Below are 20938 nucleotides of genomic sequence, written 5' to 3'. Positions count from 1 at the left end.
ATGCGGCAGATGATGTCATCCTCTGCTCGGAGGGTAAGGAGACCCTAAATCCCTTTTTCTTCCCAAATTTATGGACCTTTACAGTCACTGTTTTTCTTCTTTGAGTTAGCTGTTGTGTTAGCACGCTCACATTGCAGAATGAGCATTAAGCCCAAAGCACAGCTGAAAGTTACTGCAATATTTCATGGCAATTCATCCAATAGTTAGCATATGTCAACCCAATAGTGGCTCTAGAGGGTAAAATCAGGAAATCCCCAAAGACAGTAGAAATAATCCTCTGGGGACTATGATTGTGTGAGTGTGTTTGTAGAAAGGAGCATGATTGAATCTCAGAACTGAGTATGCATGGTTTGTAAATGTGGCCCCTTGGTTGCACACCAAACACAGCAAGGCTTTTAAATACACTTGTTTGTTAACTTTACTATAGCCTTGTTACTAAACTTTGCTGAAAAGTATTTTTTTTCACCCAGTTAAACCTACAACAGCCTCTAGAGAACAGAAGAATGGATTGAAAGAGAAGGATAGCAGTCTAATTAGTTATGCAGATGTATCGCTTTAGGAATTTCACTCTTAATTGTCTTGTCAGGTGTAATTAGAGTTAAATGAAACATAACAAATAAAACATTTTGGCATGCATTCTGTGGCCCACACTGTGTTTTTGTTCCAGGTGTAAAAACCTTTCTGAGTCACAACTTCTATGAAGGCACCATCTCTTTCCTCCCTGCTGAGAACAACATGGGGGACCCCAGGGACAAGCTGCAATGTCGATCCGGGTAAATAAAGCATCAGAGATATCCATTTCTGCAGCGTTTCAGCACTATTTCACAATGTGCTAACTTATCTGATGCACTTCAATAGTGCCAGTGCACCTGCCAGAGCTTAAATGGGAGAGTTAACGTTGTCAGGGAGCCTATCTGATTTATTGTGGACTGAGAGCCCATTCAGTCCTTTCCAAAAAGCGCTTGACTAAGTGCTTTGGTTTTTGAGACGCTGGGCGCAGACATTGTTTGTATTTGTTATGGGGACTGAAAGGAGCTGAAAACCATTAATCTGTAAAAACGCCATGTTTCCTGACAACTTATTTTACCATAAAAAGAGATATGACTCTGCTACAAAAGGCTTTTCTGGCTGCAGACTTGTGAGCATTTTCTCACAAAAACCACTTACATTTAAATAGCTAAACACAATACAAGTCATTTTAAGGTGGACTGAAGTAATTCGCTCCTAATGAGTCATCAAAGCTTGTTAAAAACGTGGAATGGCACAGCAACACTGATGGTTTGATGGTTGTAAAACAAGGTTATGCTGGTGTTTCAGGTGCCGCGTCTGTCAGCACAAGCCCTCATCAAAAGACACGCAGTGGGAGATGTCGGAGGAGAAGGAAAAGTCTGATAAAGGTACGAGTTTGGGGGTTATAACTCGAAATATGTCAAATTAATCACAAGGAAATGCCTGTTTCTCATTTCTCTGCCTCGTTACTTGCCTGTTTGTCTATTTTGAAACTGTTTCTAGACTTCTGAGATGTGTGGAAATAAGTATTTCCAAAGGATGTTGTTTGAGGGAAGAGACGAAAAACGAATGGAGATGAGACAACCCCTCACTGGCTCTCTTTTCTTCACAAATCAGGAGGAAATTTACATTCTGCGGTACCTGAGGTGGACCAAGTGTAAATAACATCATCATCTTCTCAAATATCTCCATTTTCTGTCAGGGTTGGGGTTTTTTTTCCCCCTGCGGCATGGCAAAATTCTTGATGAGATTCTTGATGAGTTATTGATGAGAAAATATGAACTGATTTTAGTGACACTGCATGACTCACTGCTGCGCCCCGCCGGAGCCTTTTTTTGCCTATCGATTTCCAAATCTTTCAGCATCCACCTCTGTGTCTGCTTGATGAGATTACAAGTTCCCTGACGAGGCTGAAGTCTCTCCACTCAGCCTAGAGTGGAACCACATCACCTCCTGATCCCTTCGCCTGTCGTCCTTACTATGCTGCACACACATTTATGCCTCTGCACCGGCTAGAGTCGTGACCGAAGGCATTATGTTTTTGAGTTGTCCGTCCGTCAGAACGACCATCTGTCCGTACATCCCATTCTTGTGAACACAAGAACTACTTGAGCACATTTCTTCAAATTTGGCACAAACATCCACATGGACTCAACAAAGAACTGATTAGGTTTTAGTGATCAAAGGTCAAGGTCACAGTGACCTTGTGTTTGTCACATTCTTGTAAACGTGATATCTCAATAACACCTTTCCTCAAATTTGGCAAAATGTTCACTTGGACTCAGTAATGAGCTGATTAGAATTTGGTGTTCATAAGTTAAAGGTCAAGGTCACGGTCACTTTGTATGGCTTATGCTTGTGAATGCAATACCTTAAGGAATTTCTTAAAAATTTGGCACAAACACATTCACTTGGATTCAACAATGATTTGATTTTGGTGGTCAAAGGTCAAGGTCACTGTGACCTTGCATTCATCTCATTCTTGTGAAAACATTATCTCAAGAACACGTTGAGAGAATTTCTTCAAATTTAGCACAAATGACCACTTGGACTCAAGAATGAACTGATTAGAATTTGGTTGTCAAAGGTCACTGGGATGCCATAACTCAAGAACTTGTATGCCGAAATTTCATACAAATATCTAATAGGATACAAAGAGGTCAAAGGTCAACTGTGACATCATATCAATGTGAGGCATCCATGTTTTCACACATATGGTTGTAAACTGTTGTTTAACTTGACTGCTGCGAGGAAGCATACAACAGCATGGCAGTATTTCTAGTTTATAATCTACGATTCTCTCAACCCACTGACAAGGCTGCACAAACCTTTAGAGGCACAAAAAAAAATACTGCAAAGAAGCTTTTTTTCCCTCTCTAATTAGTGTCATGATGTAAAATTTTTCCCGGCCTGGCCTGGCTATCTTGGACTTCCTATGGAGTGTGTGTTTTTCCTGTGTAAATATGAAAGTGAACGCAACCTGTTTGTGTACAATGTGTGGAAGACTCCCACTAATCAGGAAGAAATTTGGCTTTGCCAGCTCTGACAGGGGGTTTGTCTCACGTCAGTGCTGCCTGTGCTGTTTTTTTGTGATTTTTTTTTTTCCCTTCCTGGCGAGGGAAATCTCAGACAACTGCTAAATCAATGAGGCACGACACACTCTCTCTCTGCAAATGAGCCAGCCTCTCCTCTGAAAGCAAATACTCATTTGGAAACTCCTAATGCAGAGCCTACAGTCCGCAGTTGGATTTGTTGTTGTATTTTTTTTTATTCAGCTTTAATCACTGCTTCCCAATTAGAATATTGTTGTTTTTATGTAGCCTCAGCGGGCTTGTTATCATCGGTTCGCGTTATCACCTCTGTAAGTTTGTTTTGCGAAATGAGGGGGAAAGGTAATGAATCGGTTTGCTTTCTGAGATCACATAATTTCCCCTCTGAGGTTTGGACGACTGTGATCACTTTTTTGCAGCTTTCTCCAATGACTATCACCCTGGTGACAGGCACTGGCAGCCCCCTCGGGTGATACTGTGTCTTTGATACGCCATCGTCACAAACCGCTGCTAATCTCCGAGGAACAGAGTGGTGATTTGTGAAGTGAAACCGTCGCGTCTGTCATTTGAGATTTGGAGGCCACGTGTGCATTTAATCATAACAAGCAAAGTCGAGGTTAATCCAATCAGCCTTCTATCTATATGACTTCCTCTTTAGATATTGTGAGCCCTTCCTTGGCCAAACTTAATTGCATTTTAAAAACACCCAGCTCTCCTGCAAGGGCAACACACATTACTTTCAGCATCAAAAGTTTCTCTCTTGGCTCAATCATTAGAAAGTAAAGCTGCTCGGAGAATCGCTGCCAAGACATCTGGATCTTAATGGACCCTCATCAGCATCACTGCTGATGTGTAACAAGCTGGGAACTTAACCTTAAGGACTCGTAAAGCACTCACAAAACACACAGTTATGATTTCAAAACCGAATTCTTGATGGTGCACAGATTATTTGTTTCAGTCGAACATCAGCACCTCATCAGCGCAGGAGGCCGAGAGGAATTTTGAGCTTATATGTATTAACTTGTACAAGCTGGCAGAAACTTAATCTAATGTGGCGTGTTTGCAAACACTGCAGAACTGCTTTGCATTGTAAATAAATTACAGTGTATTCACTGCAGCTCAAGGTCTGCTCATTTTAAAGTGCCAATGTCAGATGGAGGAGATTTAACACTGCAGTAAAAAGTAAACCAGAAACAGTCCAAAAGATGTTAAAAAGAAAACGTCAACCAGACATTTTCGAACACTTGCAGGTGATTGTGTGCTGGCTATTGTACTCCTGCAGCACTTGATCTTGGTTGCAAACTCAACATTTTCCCCGTGTGAAGATGCCAAATTTAATTCTATTCGGAGTGTACTTGAATAAAAGTGAGTTCAGTTATTTGGAGTGCGCTGCCAGCTCGAAGCCCCCACATAATATGTTTAAATTATTTCAACTTGACTTCTTTAGTGCGGTTCAGGTGTGCAGTTGAGAACAATTCAAATTTGGCAACCAAATACAAAAAACTGGGAACTGTCAAACACAAGTTTTTGAATGGTTTAAGCAGGAGACAGGAGCTGACTTCTGAGAGTTATGACATTGTGAAATAGAAATTCTGTGTATATGTAAACACCTTACACTTTGAGCATGTAAGCTCATTATTGACTTTTATTTAAATATTTCTTATTTGGCATGCTACTCAATGAACAATTACAGGTGTGGTGTGTTTTTAGTGGCATCTAGTGGTGAGGTTGCAGATTGTAACCACTAGAAACTTCAATCGTGTGCTGAGCTTGAACTACGATGGCTGATGTGAAAACACGAATGGCCTTTCCCAGAGCCAGTGTTTGGTTTGTCCTTTCTGGGCTACTGTAGAAAAACAATATAAACAGCTAGTTTTTAGTGATTATGAACTAATGAAAACATAGTTATGGATATTATATTGAATATCTGCTAATATATCCCCCTTAATCCTACACACTGGACCTTCAACAAACAGGTGGATGTAATAAAACACATTTACTTGAAGATGCCACTGGATGTGTTTTCGGACCACACATTTCAGGGGAATGCTCACTGGAGAGCTTTTTTTGTAATGTCAATTTCACTTTGACAAGTCAAAATTGCCTTGTCAATCCCCCATCGCATGTTGCTCAATAAAGCCTGGAATTTTAGGTGGAATTTTGGATTTTTGTAGATCAGTTGTCTGTGTTTTCGGCTATCTGGATTTTAGAAATGGCAGTTGCCGGTGCTGCATTGGCTCAGGTGTTTAAGCAATCAGCGTAAACTTAAGTCACTGATAGTTCCTCTTGTGTTGGGAGGGTACTTACTCCGAAATGGGAGCTAAAAAAAAAGTCCCTAAAAACAGTCCTCTAAGAATTTTGACTATCCTTAGTTGGGTAGTCTGCAATGCAGACCACAGATAGATTACCTGGTCTTAACCAAAATGTCAAATGACCAATTAACATGTACATAGAAAAACACAAAACGACCAAAAAAGCCACTAAAGCAAAGACCCAACCTACAAAGACATGTATAATGACTTTAAAAAGTCACCAAACCATCACAAAGTCTGTGTCAGGCTCCTATGTAGAAGAGGCTTTGGGGCCATTTGCATATCTGTGCCCAGGGACCCATTGTCTCCTAGTTCGCCCACCTTACAGACACAACGAAATGAGGGATTCTTAGAACTATAAAAAAATTCTTTTGGTCTGAAAATGTTTCATCGCTGTCATCATTTTCCAGACAAGCCTGCTTGAATAATTGGCTTTTTTGACGGAAAAAATATGAGATATAAAATCCAACAAGTCCTGACAAAACATTTGTTTCTTTACACAAGTGTAATGAAATTCATATATGACACTAAACTGGGCAGATAATGTTAATGATGTCTTAAAAGAGACTAAACATTTTTCTGCAGAAGCTTAAGTTGTCTGAGGTCAGTAGAGAGTTTTTAAATGTCAAAAGTTATGTGGACAGTGGCTTGTTAAATTCTGTTTTTTGTCGGGGTAACAGCATTACTGTCAATGATAGGAAAAGGACTAACAAGTTCATAAAATAGCAGGTTTCTAAAATTGGTTCAACTCCTTTTTAGTAGTCTAAATGGTGTGTTGAGTGACAGGTTTTAATGTCAAACTACCATCTTCAGCTGCATCACTTATGGTCAGAATTTATCTATTATTGACTGAAAAAACCTTTTCTGTACTTTAGTGAGTCAAACAGAAGTACGCAACAAAGCACAGCTAACTGATCTGGATGTGTGATCATACTCCAACTCTTGACTCTTTTTCAGATGGCAGCGGTGGTTGGAGTGTGATCCGTGGGAAGTTTATTGCCATAAATGCGGCCAATATGAGCTGTGCGTGTCCCCGCAGTCCAAAAGGCCTCTCGCCCTCTGCTCACCTCGCTGACGGCACCACTGACCTCATCCTGGTGAGAAAGTGCTCCCGTCTGGACTTTCTCCGACACCTCCTCCGACACACCAACAAAGACGATCAGGTAGGAGTTAGGGTTGTTAAAGTGTCTCATCTTTAGCTCGGCTCAATGTATGATTTAACTGCAGAGGCCTTTCAAGGTTACCCAGTGGGAATACTTCTCAATTTATGATTTCATACTTCTAAAGCAAGTGTACATAAACAGTGTATGAGTCACGCTGTAGAGAAGATTTCAGAATTGAAATGAGCTGGGGAAATTGATGTGATTTGTATCCAGCGGGGATAAGAAAAAGATCTCCTTCAAAGAGTGAAGGAATCACCAAAATAAAGGAGAACTTTTAAGACAATTTCATCGTCCCCCCCAAAAAGCCTCCCCCCGTCAATCGCTCGGCTGCGGTTTTCTTTATCAGGAGTCGCTTGATCTGTGCACGGATGAATTGAGAGCGTGTTGAGTCTGTAAACGAGCGAGCAGAAGGCAGGAGTTTGCCCACTTGCTGTGCTAGCACCTCCATTTGCTGACTTGGCTCATTTTCCCAACGATGGTTCACTTTAGTTCAAATGCCTTCGCCCTAGTGCCTTCCCACGTATCATAAATAACCTCCACCCAGGTCCGGAGAGGCCCCGGTAATCGCTGCATCAGGGATATGCTGTATGGGAGAACAGGCTGATACCAGACTAATGCCCTCTCAGGATAGCACAAGTATTGCCAGGGGAAGTCTGGTGATTAGTAATTATTACCTCAGGAAGGACCTCGGGAAGTTTATCCCATTTAGAAGAATCTTGTAAGTAATTTCATCTACAGTAGCTGCCTTGGTGAAAGAGTTCAACTGATTAGTGTGTTTCGAGGTAACACTGAAATCCTGAGGTGAGTTTTAACTCCCAACATCAACATTTCGCACCCAGAGTTTGGATTACAAGGACGGATATTACTCTTGTAATAAGATTTGATTAGATTAGGATATAATGTATTCACAGTTTTGAAATTAATAGGATTCAGCAGATGAAAAGGGGAACAATTTAATACCAAGAAAAATAAAGGAAATAATAAAAAAGGCTGATGTTATTATAGTGAAATTTAGCAACTTGAGGAAAGATTTTGCTGCTCTGTGTGACGACGTGAAGCGTGTCCCTGGAATACCACGGTCCCAATAAAGTATATTAAATCCAGACAACTGAATGAAATTACCAACCAATGCGGGCTAAATCAAATTACCAACCTTCCCCGGTGATTCTTATGTGGTGAGGCCCAAAATGATTTAATGACAAAGAATTCTTTTGAAATATATCTAAATCTAATAATGAAGATGTTTCTGCAGCCATCCACTGTAAGACACAATTTGAATTTTAAGGATGGCAATTGGTCCATCACCACTTTGATCAGTGGGTTACATCCAAATTGTCAGATGTTATGCCATAAAGTTTGGTACATTAAAGTCGCCCTCCAGATAAATTCTAACATCTTAAGTGATCTTTGGCACCTTCATCACCTTAGAATTTTAATTTGTCCAATATTTTATGAGCACATACCTCCAAAACTAATGAAATGTCTATCATGCTAATAATTAGCATGCTAATACTAAATTTACATGACTTAAATATTTTACCCGCTAAACATCCGCATGTTAGCTTTGACAACCCATGTATGTTAGCACACTGACGTTCTGCTGTGTCAACGTCAAGCCCTGAACAGCGCTGGGCTTTCAAGCTAATTTTACAACTTCCAGGTCCATTACATGATGCCATGAGGCCCAAAAAGACTTTTTCCTATAGATTTGGATTGTGAAAGAGACATGGATTGATCAGTGGATTCATTTTTTAACCATCATAACATTTTTATTAATGGGATTTGATTCATTTGGCCCAATAACATTTAGAAAGTCTGAGCCTTCTAATTAAATGTAGGCCCTATTTAATCAATATTCAAGTCAGCGGGATGCTAAACAGGAAGTTAGCAATTTAGCCAGCAGAAGTTAGCAGCTTAGCCACACTCGGTTAATATAAATTATGTGATGTTTGTTCAATCAGTTTTTGTTTGAATCTGTAATTTGGTTTTTAGCAAATTATTATGGCGTTTCCACGTGAATGTGGTACTCATCTGCATGAAGGAAAAAATATTTGTAACTTTATGCAGATTTATTTTTCGTGCCACTGTTGAGTCCCACAGTGCCTTTCAAAGAGACTGGCTTGTGTCCCATATAAAATGAATGGGGGCGAACTTAGTGCTGGGCTGCCTTGTCTCGCCTTGTGTTTGCCTCACCTCATTCAGATGTCAGAACGCTCTAATGGAGAAAACCAAAAGGTATTCATCATTAAACGTGTAATGACCACAGATCTCAGAGCCCACAGTGTGGTATTGGCAGTTAAAAGGCAAGATGTGGCGCGTCTCTAGCTTGAGGCCGTCTTTGCTGCTTCACTTGCGACACAGAAAGGTAGACAAGTAGTCGTATGAGTGTGGCGAGTGGGACTTTGCATCAGAGTTCACTTAATATCAGCATCACTGTCCAGCGGAGCGGAGAGAAACAAGGAGTGAGAAGCCACTAAGCGTATTCATGGCCTTGTCAGAAAGCCTTTTAGGCAGACCGTCCAGCATGAATGCAAAGCGGCTGCAGTCATAAAGTGGGTCTGATGTGAAATAAATGGCTGTCACTCCGCTTTGGGGATGAGAGAGGGTGAGAAAGAGGAGAAGGAAGGTAGAGAGAGGGGGGGAAGGAGGCAAAACGAGGAGGAGAAAAGAGAAGGGAATAGAGAGAAAGTGGCACCCCGTCAAGGAGAAGAAAGTAGTGCACCGGACGGAGCTGAACCTTTCTGCCACACTGAGTGAGATGAAAGAGCATTTTGACAAAATAATTTCTTTTCATCTCTCTCTTTCTTTTTCTCCTCACTCCTCTGTCTTTTACATAGTTTTTATGCACCTCCATTTTATCTGACCTCTTCCCTGCCTCTCCGTGTTTTGCATTTGATCTCTCGTGTTAGCCGTTTTCTTTTATCGTAAATGGAAAGGAAGAAATATAAACCTTGGTGTAGTTTTTCTTTTCATTATAAAATCAGCAGGCGACCATAGAAGGACAATGGAGGAAAAATTAACTTTTTACCTCACCCACTAGGAGCCTGTAAACTACAGAAGAATTACAGGCAAGACTTCAGAGAAATATGCCACTACCAAATTTTTAGTGCCATTTTAATTATCTATAAAATTAGGTAGATTATGTTCAGTATGAGACATCTAAGCTTTCAAAAAGTGAACAAATTTTGGAGACTGTTCAAGCTTGATGCATTATTTTATTTTGATTTTTTTTAGCCAAGCTAGCAGCATATTGATCACATACCGAACAAAAATTTAAACACTTGTCCTTCACAGCTTTAAGTCAAAGATGTAAGACTTTTTCGCATTTTGGTCACAAATTGGTTAAATCTGTGATAGTTAGAACAACTCTTTTACCAATATTATCCATACAAATGAGTGTTCATTTCACTACCATACTGCCTGAAATGCACTGCACATGTAGGAGAAGCACGTGACAGCAACCTCGCCAAACTGCTGCATCCTTCATGCTTGTGGTGTCACACTAACTGTGTTGTTGCTGCGACACTTCTGCAGGGCTGCCTGCTGCTATTAGTGCTGTATTCCCACAATTACAAGCTAATGTTCCACTCATTTACAAATCCGTGCGAGCTACTGTCTTGTTGACAATGCAGTCCTGCAAATAAGTCACAATGAAATTCCTTGTGTTATCAACTGAAGGGATTCTGTCAACAGAAATGTTATCAGAGGGCTTGTCGTGGAAAAAAAAAATCTTGTTCCATCAAGTGCAGATTATTTTTCAAATAGTGGCGCTTCATGTTGAGGCACTAAAACTGCGTTTTAAATATTAGCCCATCTTAAGCATACAGTGTGTGCCTTTATCACTTGTTTGTAGTCATAAAATTTGTTTGAATAAAAAACTCGAAACAGACTCAAGATTATTTTGTCTATTAAAAGCATTTTTCTCAAAAAACGATTTTATACAAAATTTCATTTTAATGAAGCACCCGACAAAGACTCATGTTCGGTCTCAGCCTGCAGCACTGCTCATTTTGACATGACACTCCTCCAAGTTATTCTGGAGAGTTGCGGTTTTGACCTTTGCACCATCTGTGGGCACATCTGCTCCTTCATCCATCCATCTATCCGTCCATCTCTCCTCCTCCTCCTCTCTTTCATCTATTTCTCACCCATCTCTGCTTCCTCTCCCAGTTTGACCACTCGTTTGTGGAGGTCCACCGGGTGAGGAAATTTCGCTTCCAGCCAATGTACCAGGAGCTGGTTTCACTGGAGGACCTGAGTGAGACTCCAAAGAAGACAGGCTTTAGTCCCATATGCTCCACCCAAACAACCCTCAACTACAGCACCTCCCACAGCAGCTGGAACTGCGATGGGGAGATCCTGCCTCACGCCGCCATCCGAGTCAGGTAATTAACCATGGAATCACCTGTGCATGTACAATACAACTCTGAACTTACTGTAGGAGGTATTTCAAGATACTTAGTCCATGGGTTGTTTGAAAGAAGGAGTAACTCAATCTAAAGAAACTCAAACTGAGATGCAAACAAACAAATCTGTAATAATTTGGACTCAGGACAGGAAAAAAACAATAAAATATATCATCATTTACCAGTTATGATTAATGTTTTGCCCATATATATGGCCTTTTAATGCTGCAAAACTCAAACAATCACACTGACTGGCGAAGACAGGCATGGTTCAATCACTTTTCCACCGTGCCAGCTTATTTTTGCGTTTTATGAAGCCTGTGACGAAGAAATTAACTTTTTGGGGCAATGAAGACAGGCTGGATCGCTCTCAGCACAGATGAGGACTGGCAAATGGCTTTGAATCAGCACACATAATATTGTAGAAGAGGTATAATGGAAAAGCTGTGAAATACTTGCAGGGCTCATACCTTTTGCATCACCATGGTGCTGGTATTCACAGCATAGAGTGTTCTTTTTCAGGGTATTACAGCTGGAATCTCCAGTTTAAATTGCTCTAAAATGTCCCTGAGTATCAGGACATGGAGGCTAAGTAGAAATAGATCATGCTCTGTATGCCTCACAGCTCTGTATTCACAGTGTGCTCCCATATAACTCACACATACAAATTTTAGCAGTGCCAGCGGTGAGGCTCTGTTGTTTGGTCAGTCTCTTATTATATTGGTACAAGAGGTTTAAGAAACAAGCAAAAGACTATAAAGGACGATAAAACAACTTCTCAAATTTTAAAGTGTGTGATATGTAAAGGTCAAATGTCAGATGTCTTTATGGCATACATGTATATGAGCTAACCACAAAGGCTGGAGACAGGGAATACAACTAGTTAAATGATTCCCAACCTACTGCCCTTAAGCTGCTGTGTGGCCCCCTGACCATTTTCTAAATTACAATGAAAATCATTTTAATTTACAAATTTGTATTTTGTATGTATATTAAGTGCCTGAGTGCATAAAAAAGTATCAAAATAGAGCTTGTTGGGGCTACACCCTGAATGTTTTCAAATCCCAGAAACGTCTGTGCAGGACTGGTGTGACTGGAGTTGTCTCCTAGCAAAGATAAGTGAGGGCAGCAAATGTCCATGTACTGGTAACTTATAAGTCCATATTAAGGAAAAGTACATCATCTTGATGGTTAGTAGGAGGTGGCGATAAAGAGGTTCTACTTGGCTAGACAGTAATAAAGTTGCAATCCATTTTTCTCGACCTCTGAGATGTTAAAGTGCAATGAAACAGTCATTCAAGTCATAATTCCAAGATTCATTGAGCCCGAATTTGTCGATATAAACCACCTGACGTCACAGCAACGTGGCGGTGCACACAGTGAATGAGCAGAATGACCTTTTATAAGTCTTTCACTTTTTTGCATTTTATGCAGTGTTTGCACTATGAAACAAGCTTTAATGACAACAAATGTATGCTACTGGCAGTGGTACACACTATCATGCATACGTTTACACAATTTTGAGCTGTTGTACTTAAATGAGCAAAGACGAATAAGACAGTAAGTTGTTTTATACACCGTTTCTTTTTTTTCTAATGACACTGTGATAATTCATGCAGGTACTGCAAAGCTTAGAGACTTGACATATAAACATCAGTTTGCTGCGGGTGGTCCTATTTTCCTCAGCAGAAGCGCTGGGACACGGAAGTTGGGAATAGTGACTCTGAATTATCAACTTTCAACTTGCAATGGATTGCAGCATGAAAGCAGCAGTTCTGGTAGCACTGCCTTTGCCCACAGTCTGTGGTCAGGAGACTCTTTCACTGTTCCCCGCTGGACAATCTTGGCAACTCGGCGGAATAAGCTCCCCTCATTATTCTGGCCCTGTCCACACTACAGCTTCCTCCACTATCAGATCTCTATACAGCCGGTGTGGCACTGCTGGACGCATCATCTATTTCATGCTCCATTGTACTTTGCCAATGATGCATGGCGCTGTAATGTTGCTAATTTAACGGCCCTCCCCATGTTAAAAGGCTACTCCCCTTTAATTAAAGCAGAAGTCCGTCCTTTTATTGCCTCTTCCTCTCCGCTAATCGTTCTTGGAGTGAGCCAGCCAGAGTGCTGCTCAGATAATTAATGGTAATAGCCCAGGCGAAACGGAAAGAAAGAAGGAGTGAACAGTTTTGCTTTGGAAGTGTGACATACACATTTTGAAAAAAAAAAAAAAAAACGAAAAAATTTATTCCAACAATAATTAAACCAAAGATGTTTTCCCTTGATTTCAGAGTTATTATATGTATCAGTTTTTTTTATGTATGATTGGCACTCTGGAAATTAGACTTCACTTGTGGTTGAAAATTATAAGTTGCAAGTGAAAAACAGGTGTTCCAGTAAAAATGCAGGCTATTTAGCTTGACAAAGGCACAGCCAGTAATTGAGGCTATACAATGTACTGTACTATAATCCTTCTTTCCTGCTCACGGCTTTTTTTCCTGCCCATATACTTTTACCATGTGTTCGTCAGGACTTGATATGCGAGTCATTACAGTGCTTCGGCCCCATCCGTATGCGAACATCTGTTAAAGGTGTCTCTTTAAAGGTCTCGATACTTAAAACACCACAAAGACTGTCTCACTTTCAACTTTGCGTGTCAAGTCTGCTCACAGGGGTGCCGTTCCATTGCTTTTACATCTGCCACATGGACAGTAAAGTCTCATTGAAATGAGCAAAGTCATTAAGTTGATGGTTTGTTATCCAGGCTAAATGATGCGTTGTGCGTGTGTGTGTGTCTGTGTGTGTATGTACATTCTCCTCCCCTCTACAGTGTCCAGTGCCAGTTGATCCGGCTGTTTGCCCGCGGTATAGAGGAGCAGCAGCAGCAACAAGGCGTGTCTGAAGATCCTTGTACACTGTGGGCCCCAGAGCCGGACTCACACTAATCACCAGACTGAGAGCTGAAATAGACATTTAGCTACTGGAAAACAGAAACTGAGTTTCACTTGGCAAGACCTTCCTGAAAAAAAATAAACATGCATCACATCTTGGATTTGCTTAAAGGAACAGTGTGTAAGATTTAGGGGGATTTATAGCTATGAGGATTGCTGATTGCAACAATCTGAAACTTCTCCTGGTTAGAAATCCTTGTCCGAAAGGGCCGCTAACTTCAATGGCCAATGCAAAAAATGAGAAAAGTCTTACCTAGAGCCAATGTTTATTTTGTCTTTTCTGGGCTACTGTAGAAATAGACTCCATGGATAAGGACCTGCTCCCTATGTAGATATAAACAGCTTCTTCCAAGGTAACACAAACACAACAACTCTTTTTTTCAGGTGATCATACCCTAAAGACATCACAGTTATCATATTATATTTAATTTTTCCCCAAATATTCCCCTAAATGCTACACACTGGAACTTTAAATGAAACTTTCAGGAAGTCAATGCTCAAGAAAAAAAAAACTAAAAAAGGCCCCCAACATCAGCCATTAGGAGTGGAAAAACTGAAGGCAAAAGCAAAATTATATTGCATGATTTGTTGTTACTTAAGAGATTCAGTTATCTCCTCGCTGCCATTTGAGGCTCTTATGTGCAAAATTGCCTCATGCAGCTTTAACTAACCAAAAATATGATGTGATACAGCTGCTCTTTCCAGCGCTGCCACAATCAAACCTCAGATTCATTTTTTTTATCTGTACTTTTTGAGAAAAAGGAAGATTTCCAAGCTCAGAGGATCTCAAGCAGCCAGATGAAACAGAGCTGAACTGGACTGAGCTGGACTCAGCCGCAACAATCAGCAGGAGGTTTTTATACTGCCATGAAGGAGAACACAAATAGGATTTCTCCCTGTGTAGCACAGAGAGACAGCCGAGGAGATGCTGCTTTGTGAAAGGGGATGAAGAAGAAAGGCCTCTGAAGTACACCGATAAACTGAAAAGACGTGCGTGTGTGTGTGCGCGCGTGCGTGCATGTGCATGTGTGTGTATGTATGTGTGTGTGTGTGTGTGTGTGTGTGTGTGTGTGTGTGTGTGTGTGTGTTTAGGCATTTCATCTGATCTTCCCTTTTTGGGAAGAAAAAACATTTCATCTGTTACCCAGGTGAAAGCAGATATGAGCCAGGGGCACTAATGAAAAGAGCTGAATACCCTGCTAATACACTAACAGGACCCCGGTGGCTTCTGGGTAATAAGGCAAAGTGGTTGCTAAGTGATTTGGTGTGTCTCAGCAGCACTGCTGCGGTGCACCTGTGGCTCTGAGCTCTGCTCCTCTCTGGCCAAAAACTACTGACAGTTGAGTCATCACCTGGGATTAGGCAGAGTTATACATTGTTAACATTATTAAAAAATAATGCATTGTGCGGTTCTGCGATTAGCCTCATTAGCTCCTTTTTGTAAAGCCAGACCATCAGAGAACGCTGCTCCTGCAGCGATAAAACTGCATACTCAATCATTACACATTAGGGTGTGTGTGTGTGTGTGTGTGTGTGTGTGTGTGTGTAGGGGGTGTGTTTTCCACAATCCCTTTAGGGACGTGCAGTCATCAGAGTGTGTGTGCGTTAATGTATTTGTGAAGGTGCCAATGTGATGAGTTAGCTCTATCACAATTAGCCTCATGACTGCCATTTTGCAGATGCTCTCTGACTGCAGCCAACACACTTCTAACACGAGCACCTATAGATGATCAAAGACAGGCACGCACACACACACACACGCACACGCACACACTCTCCTTAACTTTTAACACCATAAAAGCCCGCTCCTCACTCTGAATCCTCTCTAACTTTGTTAATACTGACTCTGAATGTCTATAATGTTTCACCTTCAGCACTCACTTTTGTCAGCTTAACAGTATGATGTTCTTTCAAATAGTCAGATGCTTTTAAATCCTCTCTTACACACACACGCACACACACACACACACACACACACACACACAGACGTGTACATGGAGACACACAAACGGTGGATGTGAGGATTGTTTTCTGGTCTGGCCAAACAGATTTGGAAAGCTGAAAGGATTTAGCAATTTGTGACTCACAATGCAAACTAAAATTTGAATTCCCTTCACTTTGGTCTTAGGAATATAAACTATTATATGATGTTGCCAATACTAGAAAACTAGTGCTTTGTCTCAAATTGGATACTTCCCATAGTACACCTTTACATAGTGCACAGCGTACATTATGTACTTACTTTCATATAGTGTGCAAATTTTAACAACGTAGTGTTGTCTAAAAACGATTGTCCCTGGCGAAAATATTTAGTCAGCTTGCCATAGCCCTATTGGCTTGTTTGCTCACTTCGTCTTCCTCTGTTTCAATTTATTTTTTGTATTTAAAACATGTTTTCGTGGCACATGTCAAATGTCCTTGGCTGATACTGAGCTGGCTCTATCAACAATTTATCTATAGAGGATGTTAGCTTCCACGTTTTGCAAATATTCACAACTTGGCAAGCATTTGATCAAAAATCTACGACTAAAATCCTCTGCAGTGAAGACAACCATTTAGTTTACAACGCAACACGTGTAACGTCAAAGCTAATGTTAGCATTTGTGTTATTGTTTGCGATAAGTTAATACAGAATTAACCAAATTTTAAAAAAAAGAAAAACTGATGGTATATATATCAAAAAACAGTGATAGCGGTAGAGATAAATACACATTTATTTGGACATGTTTTTGGTTTTTATCGCATTAGTAGACAAACATATCTCCATTTTGAAATGTGTTTGTGCTCAAGCTCGTTGCGCTATGTAGCCGAACATAGCAACCATTTATTTGCTTATTTTATTTACCTAGTGCTACCTCCAACTTCAGTGAATGCACTCAAAATAAAAAGTATAGAAGTATCTAATTTGAGACACAACCAGCGCTCACCCATGGCTTCCACTTGGAAAGTTGTTGCTTTTTAGCTTAGCCGGCTAACTTTTTAGCTAATTCCAAGACTTCTTGTTTATGCTATTTTAATACCTACAGCTATACTGAGCTAATTTTGATAACTTTTGCATTCAAGGTTTCATTCAATCTTGCTGCTGTCTATATTCAAGTAAACACATAAATAAGCTGTGATGCAAGTAGTTACGTGATTTATTTTTTGAAAAATACTCAATAAAGTCCTTTTGAAATGTGGTTCTTTTCATGTCCTTTGCTTGATCCTCATGGTGTGCTTGACGCCAGTGATGTTTCATTCCCTCGTTTTCGCTCTCTCTCACACACACACACACACTCCCACGCATGCACACAAAGGTCAGCGCTCCCTTGCTCCGGCTTTTCTCAATCTCACTCCTTCACTCCCTCTCTGTCTCCCCGTATGAGTGGAATTTAATAGGGTGCTCTGATGTGAGCGAGATGTTTCATTAAAGAACATCAGACATCAAAGGTCTCTGCTGAGATGGAGTGGTATTTCACGCTGTGCTCATTCTGCACACAGTCTGGTTTCTTCTTGTTTTCTTTTTTGATACTGCCAGGCAGTTCCAAAAGTAATCTGAATTTGGATACTGTAATCATGAAGTCTAACTGTGGCGATGCCAAACAATCCCACAAATCTTCAAGTTACAGGACATGCCAGTTGTCCTAGTTAGCTGCAAGTGACTTCACAAAGTAAAACCAAACAAATTGTTGAAATGTTATGTTTTTGCGCAAGAGTTTTTTCCTGCGGTTATAGCACAGCTACTGAAACCAACCCCCCCTTATTAGATTAACTTTTACAGACTATGCATCGATAACTGTGCACATGGGTTTTTTTTTTTTGTCTGTACTGCTTTTACTGCTGTTTATAATTTATGACATTGCTGATAATTATTTGTTTTTAAGGACTATTTCATCTCTTTTTTGCAACTGCAATCATATATTCTATATCATTCTAACCCACTGAATGTGAATTCAGGGCATTGCTGTTAAAGTAATGCTCAGTAAATTTTTCCTGAATAAACAATTGTTTGATTGATTGACACATCAATAATATGCACAATTTTCAAGATTTTACAATGTCTGGCAAAAACAAGTTAACCTACATATTGTATGCCACTGGAAATACTGTCGGACTACAATGATTGTGTTGGTGGAGCAAAAAAATTGCTATTCAATGCCAATGAAAGACAGTTTATCTCAACCTGACTTTTATTTCCAACATATAAGAAACCAGCAAATCCTCCTAGAATGGTTTGTATGATATGAAAATGCACACAACAGTTCCTCTTACGGACTTCCTTCTTAACTCCTATCATCGCATTGATTACATGATTGCAGCCCTGCAAAATCTGTGGGTTCTGCACAAATTACTGTCTTAAAATAAGTCAGATATGTATGTATTACGGTGCGTTACGATTTATGAGAACAGAGACAAACAATAACGACAAAAATTTAACAAAAACCCTGAAGAAAACCCAGCCAGACTTATATCGGCATCTCAGCAACACGACATACTGTTTGTCCTCAGGCCTGACCACATAATAATAGTGAACCATAAACACGAAATCATAATCTACCTTCCAACAAGGTAATGAAATTATTATTTAGAAAGCATAACCTATGGGAAACCCACTTGTGTAAACCAATCCATATAGGCAACTGGGCAAATTTGAAACCCATGGACAGTCCCATATTAGGACCACTTTTCATCCTGTTTACTACACACGTGATTTTAAAAACTGAGCTCAGGTGGAAATTAGTGTAGTGTAGTATAGAGTGCTGTAGGGATGACCTTTATTTTTAGGCCAACCAGGAACATCGACCTTGTTTTCTCAACAAAAAGCTAATAGGATTTTTTCATTGGATATTGGATTATTGCAGAAAATAGCAAAGGGTTAAAGTGTTCCTCTGCTGTTGGATTGAGGTTGTTATCCTGTTAGCAGTGAGACAGATCACTTCAGCTTATGTCAGGACAGTATGAACAGTTTGAAGGCAACACATGCGATTTGTATTTATGACAGTAGTACTCTAAAACTGCCCCAAATCAAAAAAAAAAATTCCTGCATGATATTGCTTAAAGCAGAAGTCTGTAATGGAGCCACTGACTGTCCTCAAAATGGCCGTACTTTACTCTGATATGAGGTCCAGTATGACTGCGAAGGCAAGAGAGATTTTCTGGCCTCTTTTGTTGACGGTGGCAACCAAATTGTTTTCCCTCCCTCTTTCTTTTTCCCTCATTTTCTTGCTTTGCTACTTCCACATTGATTTATTCTCCATCTGCTTGTCTGCAGCCCCCCTGAGAGCTGCTATCTCATTCCCACATCCTACCTGAGACGCAAGGTGAGACAAAACAGCGGCAAACACCCTCTACCGTGCACACACACACACACACACACACACACACACACACACACACACACACACACACACACACACACACACACACACACACACACGGTGGCTTCTGTCCTCAATTCACCAGTGTCTTTATACAAAGAATGAGTTCCTAACAGGAGATGACGGCGCTGTTGTGTCCCCTAGACACTCTTGTTGACTCCCTGTCCCTCTCTCACCTTCACACACACACACACACACACACACACATGCACACACACACACACACACACACACACACACACTTGTATCAACATGCAGCTCTTTTCTCTCCATAAAGATTCACGCTTAAAATAAAAGGATGAGAGCATGTCTTTTTCTGTAACACTTTTTTCCCACATGACAACAGACACACATATGTATGTACAGACAGAGATGCCCCCCCCCCCCACACAAACACAAACACACACACACACACACACTGTCAGGAGACCTAGGGGCTGTATGAAGTGTTTTATTGACCTACTTCCACAATATTCCCTTTATTATTGGCCTGATTTGGCCTTTTCAACCAGTTCATCCAATCAGGAGCTAAGTATGACAGATTTTTGTACCTTGTCTGCATTGTTTTCCCCTAACCTTTGTCAAACAGCAGAAACACAGCACACAAACAAACTGTTCTCAGCGGTGTCAAGTGGGAAAAGGTGAGATCGGGTAAAGGTGCTGCTGTGGCAGGTAGCGTTACACCAGCCATGGCTGTATGACACCAATAATTACAGCAGGCAAATGCGGAAAAAAATGCTGTTTTCCCACAACAGGTCGGCTAACAAGAGCCAAACAAAAGTATAAATATTTGCTTGTGTGAGACTAGGGGGTATTGGGTGGGTGGTGTGAAAACAATGTAAGTGAGAAACAGAGACAGAGGGAAAGAGAGAGCAGATATTGCAGGGGTGGTGGTCCGAACAGCAGCAGTGCTGTTGCCTACTTCTCAGTGTATTGATCGCAATGGGCTCCCTGTGAGAGATTAAGATCAATGAGGCCATAACAGTCCATCTTCTCAGTCAGGAGCCACTACCGGCCTCTTATCTCACACTCGTCGTCTCTCGCCCACACACACCTTCACTCATACGTTTCAACTCACTAATGGACTCACACATGCTGGAGGTCAGACCTCAAAGCTGGAACCATGTGATGTTTTTTTAATCAATATATTATTATGATGTCCATTTTTATGGTGGAGTGCGGTGCAACACTAAAATCTGTGTGTTTTACATTGTTGGAGGCGCTCTGCGTGCTCTAAAGATGACAGATCCAGGTTATCAGGTCATACTGGTTATTGACAATTTCACTCAGGAAAATATACAATGGCATTCAGGTGATTTAATGGTGACTTTTTGTTATCGTTTTCAAATAATTTCCACTCTTTAAACAGTTTAGAAGATGTAGCAAGAGCTAAAATGATTAGTTGATTAATAAATTGGCTGGACAATTAAAAATCCCATATTTACTTAATTTTCAGGTTCATACTTGTATTTTGGGTAACATGTTTCCATGTCTTGATGTTTGAAAAACCTTTTAATTTCCTTAAACTGTCTGCCTGAATATATCTGCATTCACCCTCTGTCTGAAACGCTCCGTTTTAGCGCCTGTCTCTGTAAGACCCCATCCTGAAAAAGCTCAGTCTGCTCTGATTGGTCAGTGTTCCCAGGTCTTCCACATCTGCGCTTTCTGCATCTCTGCATCATCATCACAGTTG

The 20938-nt window shown here is 40.6% G+C and overlaps 1 protein-coding gene across 1 annotated transcript in view; it reads left to right on the top strand.

Moving 5' to 3' along the window:
- Positions 1 to 14194, top strand: part of cerk (ceramide kinase) — a 48997-nt gene extending 34803 nt beyond the window's left edge. The window contains exons 9-13 of the mRNA XM_042511662.1: positions 668 to 773; positions 1318 to 1397; positions 6329 to 6534; positions 10705 to 10919; positions 13768 to 14194. Of these exons, the coding sequence (XP_042367596.1) occupies positions 668 to 773; positions 1318 to 1397; positions 6329 to 6534; positions 10705 to 10919; positions 13768 to 13882 (722 nt within the window). The 3' untranslated portion in view covers positions 13883 to 14194. The remainder of the gene's footprint in view (positions 1 to 667; positions 774 to 1317; positions 1398 to 6328; positions 6535 to 10704; positions 10920 to 13767) is intronic.
- Positions 14195 to 20938: the final 6744 nt, after the last annotated feature.

Source organism: Plectropomus leopardus, chromosome 22, assembly GCF_008729295.1.
Source record: "Plectropomus leopardus isolate mb chromosome 22, YSFRI_Pleo_2.0, whole genome shotgun sequence".
Taxonomy (NCBI): Eukaryota; Metazoa; Chordata; class Actinopteri; order Perciformes; family Serranidae; genus Plectropomus; species Plectropomus leopardus.
The sequence above is the reverse complement of the archived record's forward strand: the minus strand, read 5'-3'. Positions and strand labels throughout refer to the sequence as shown.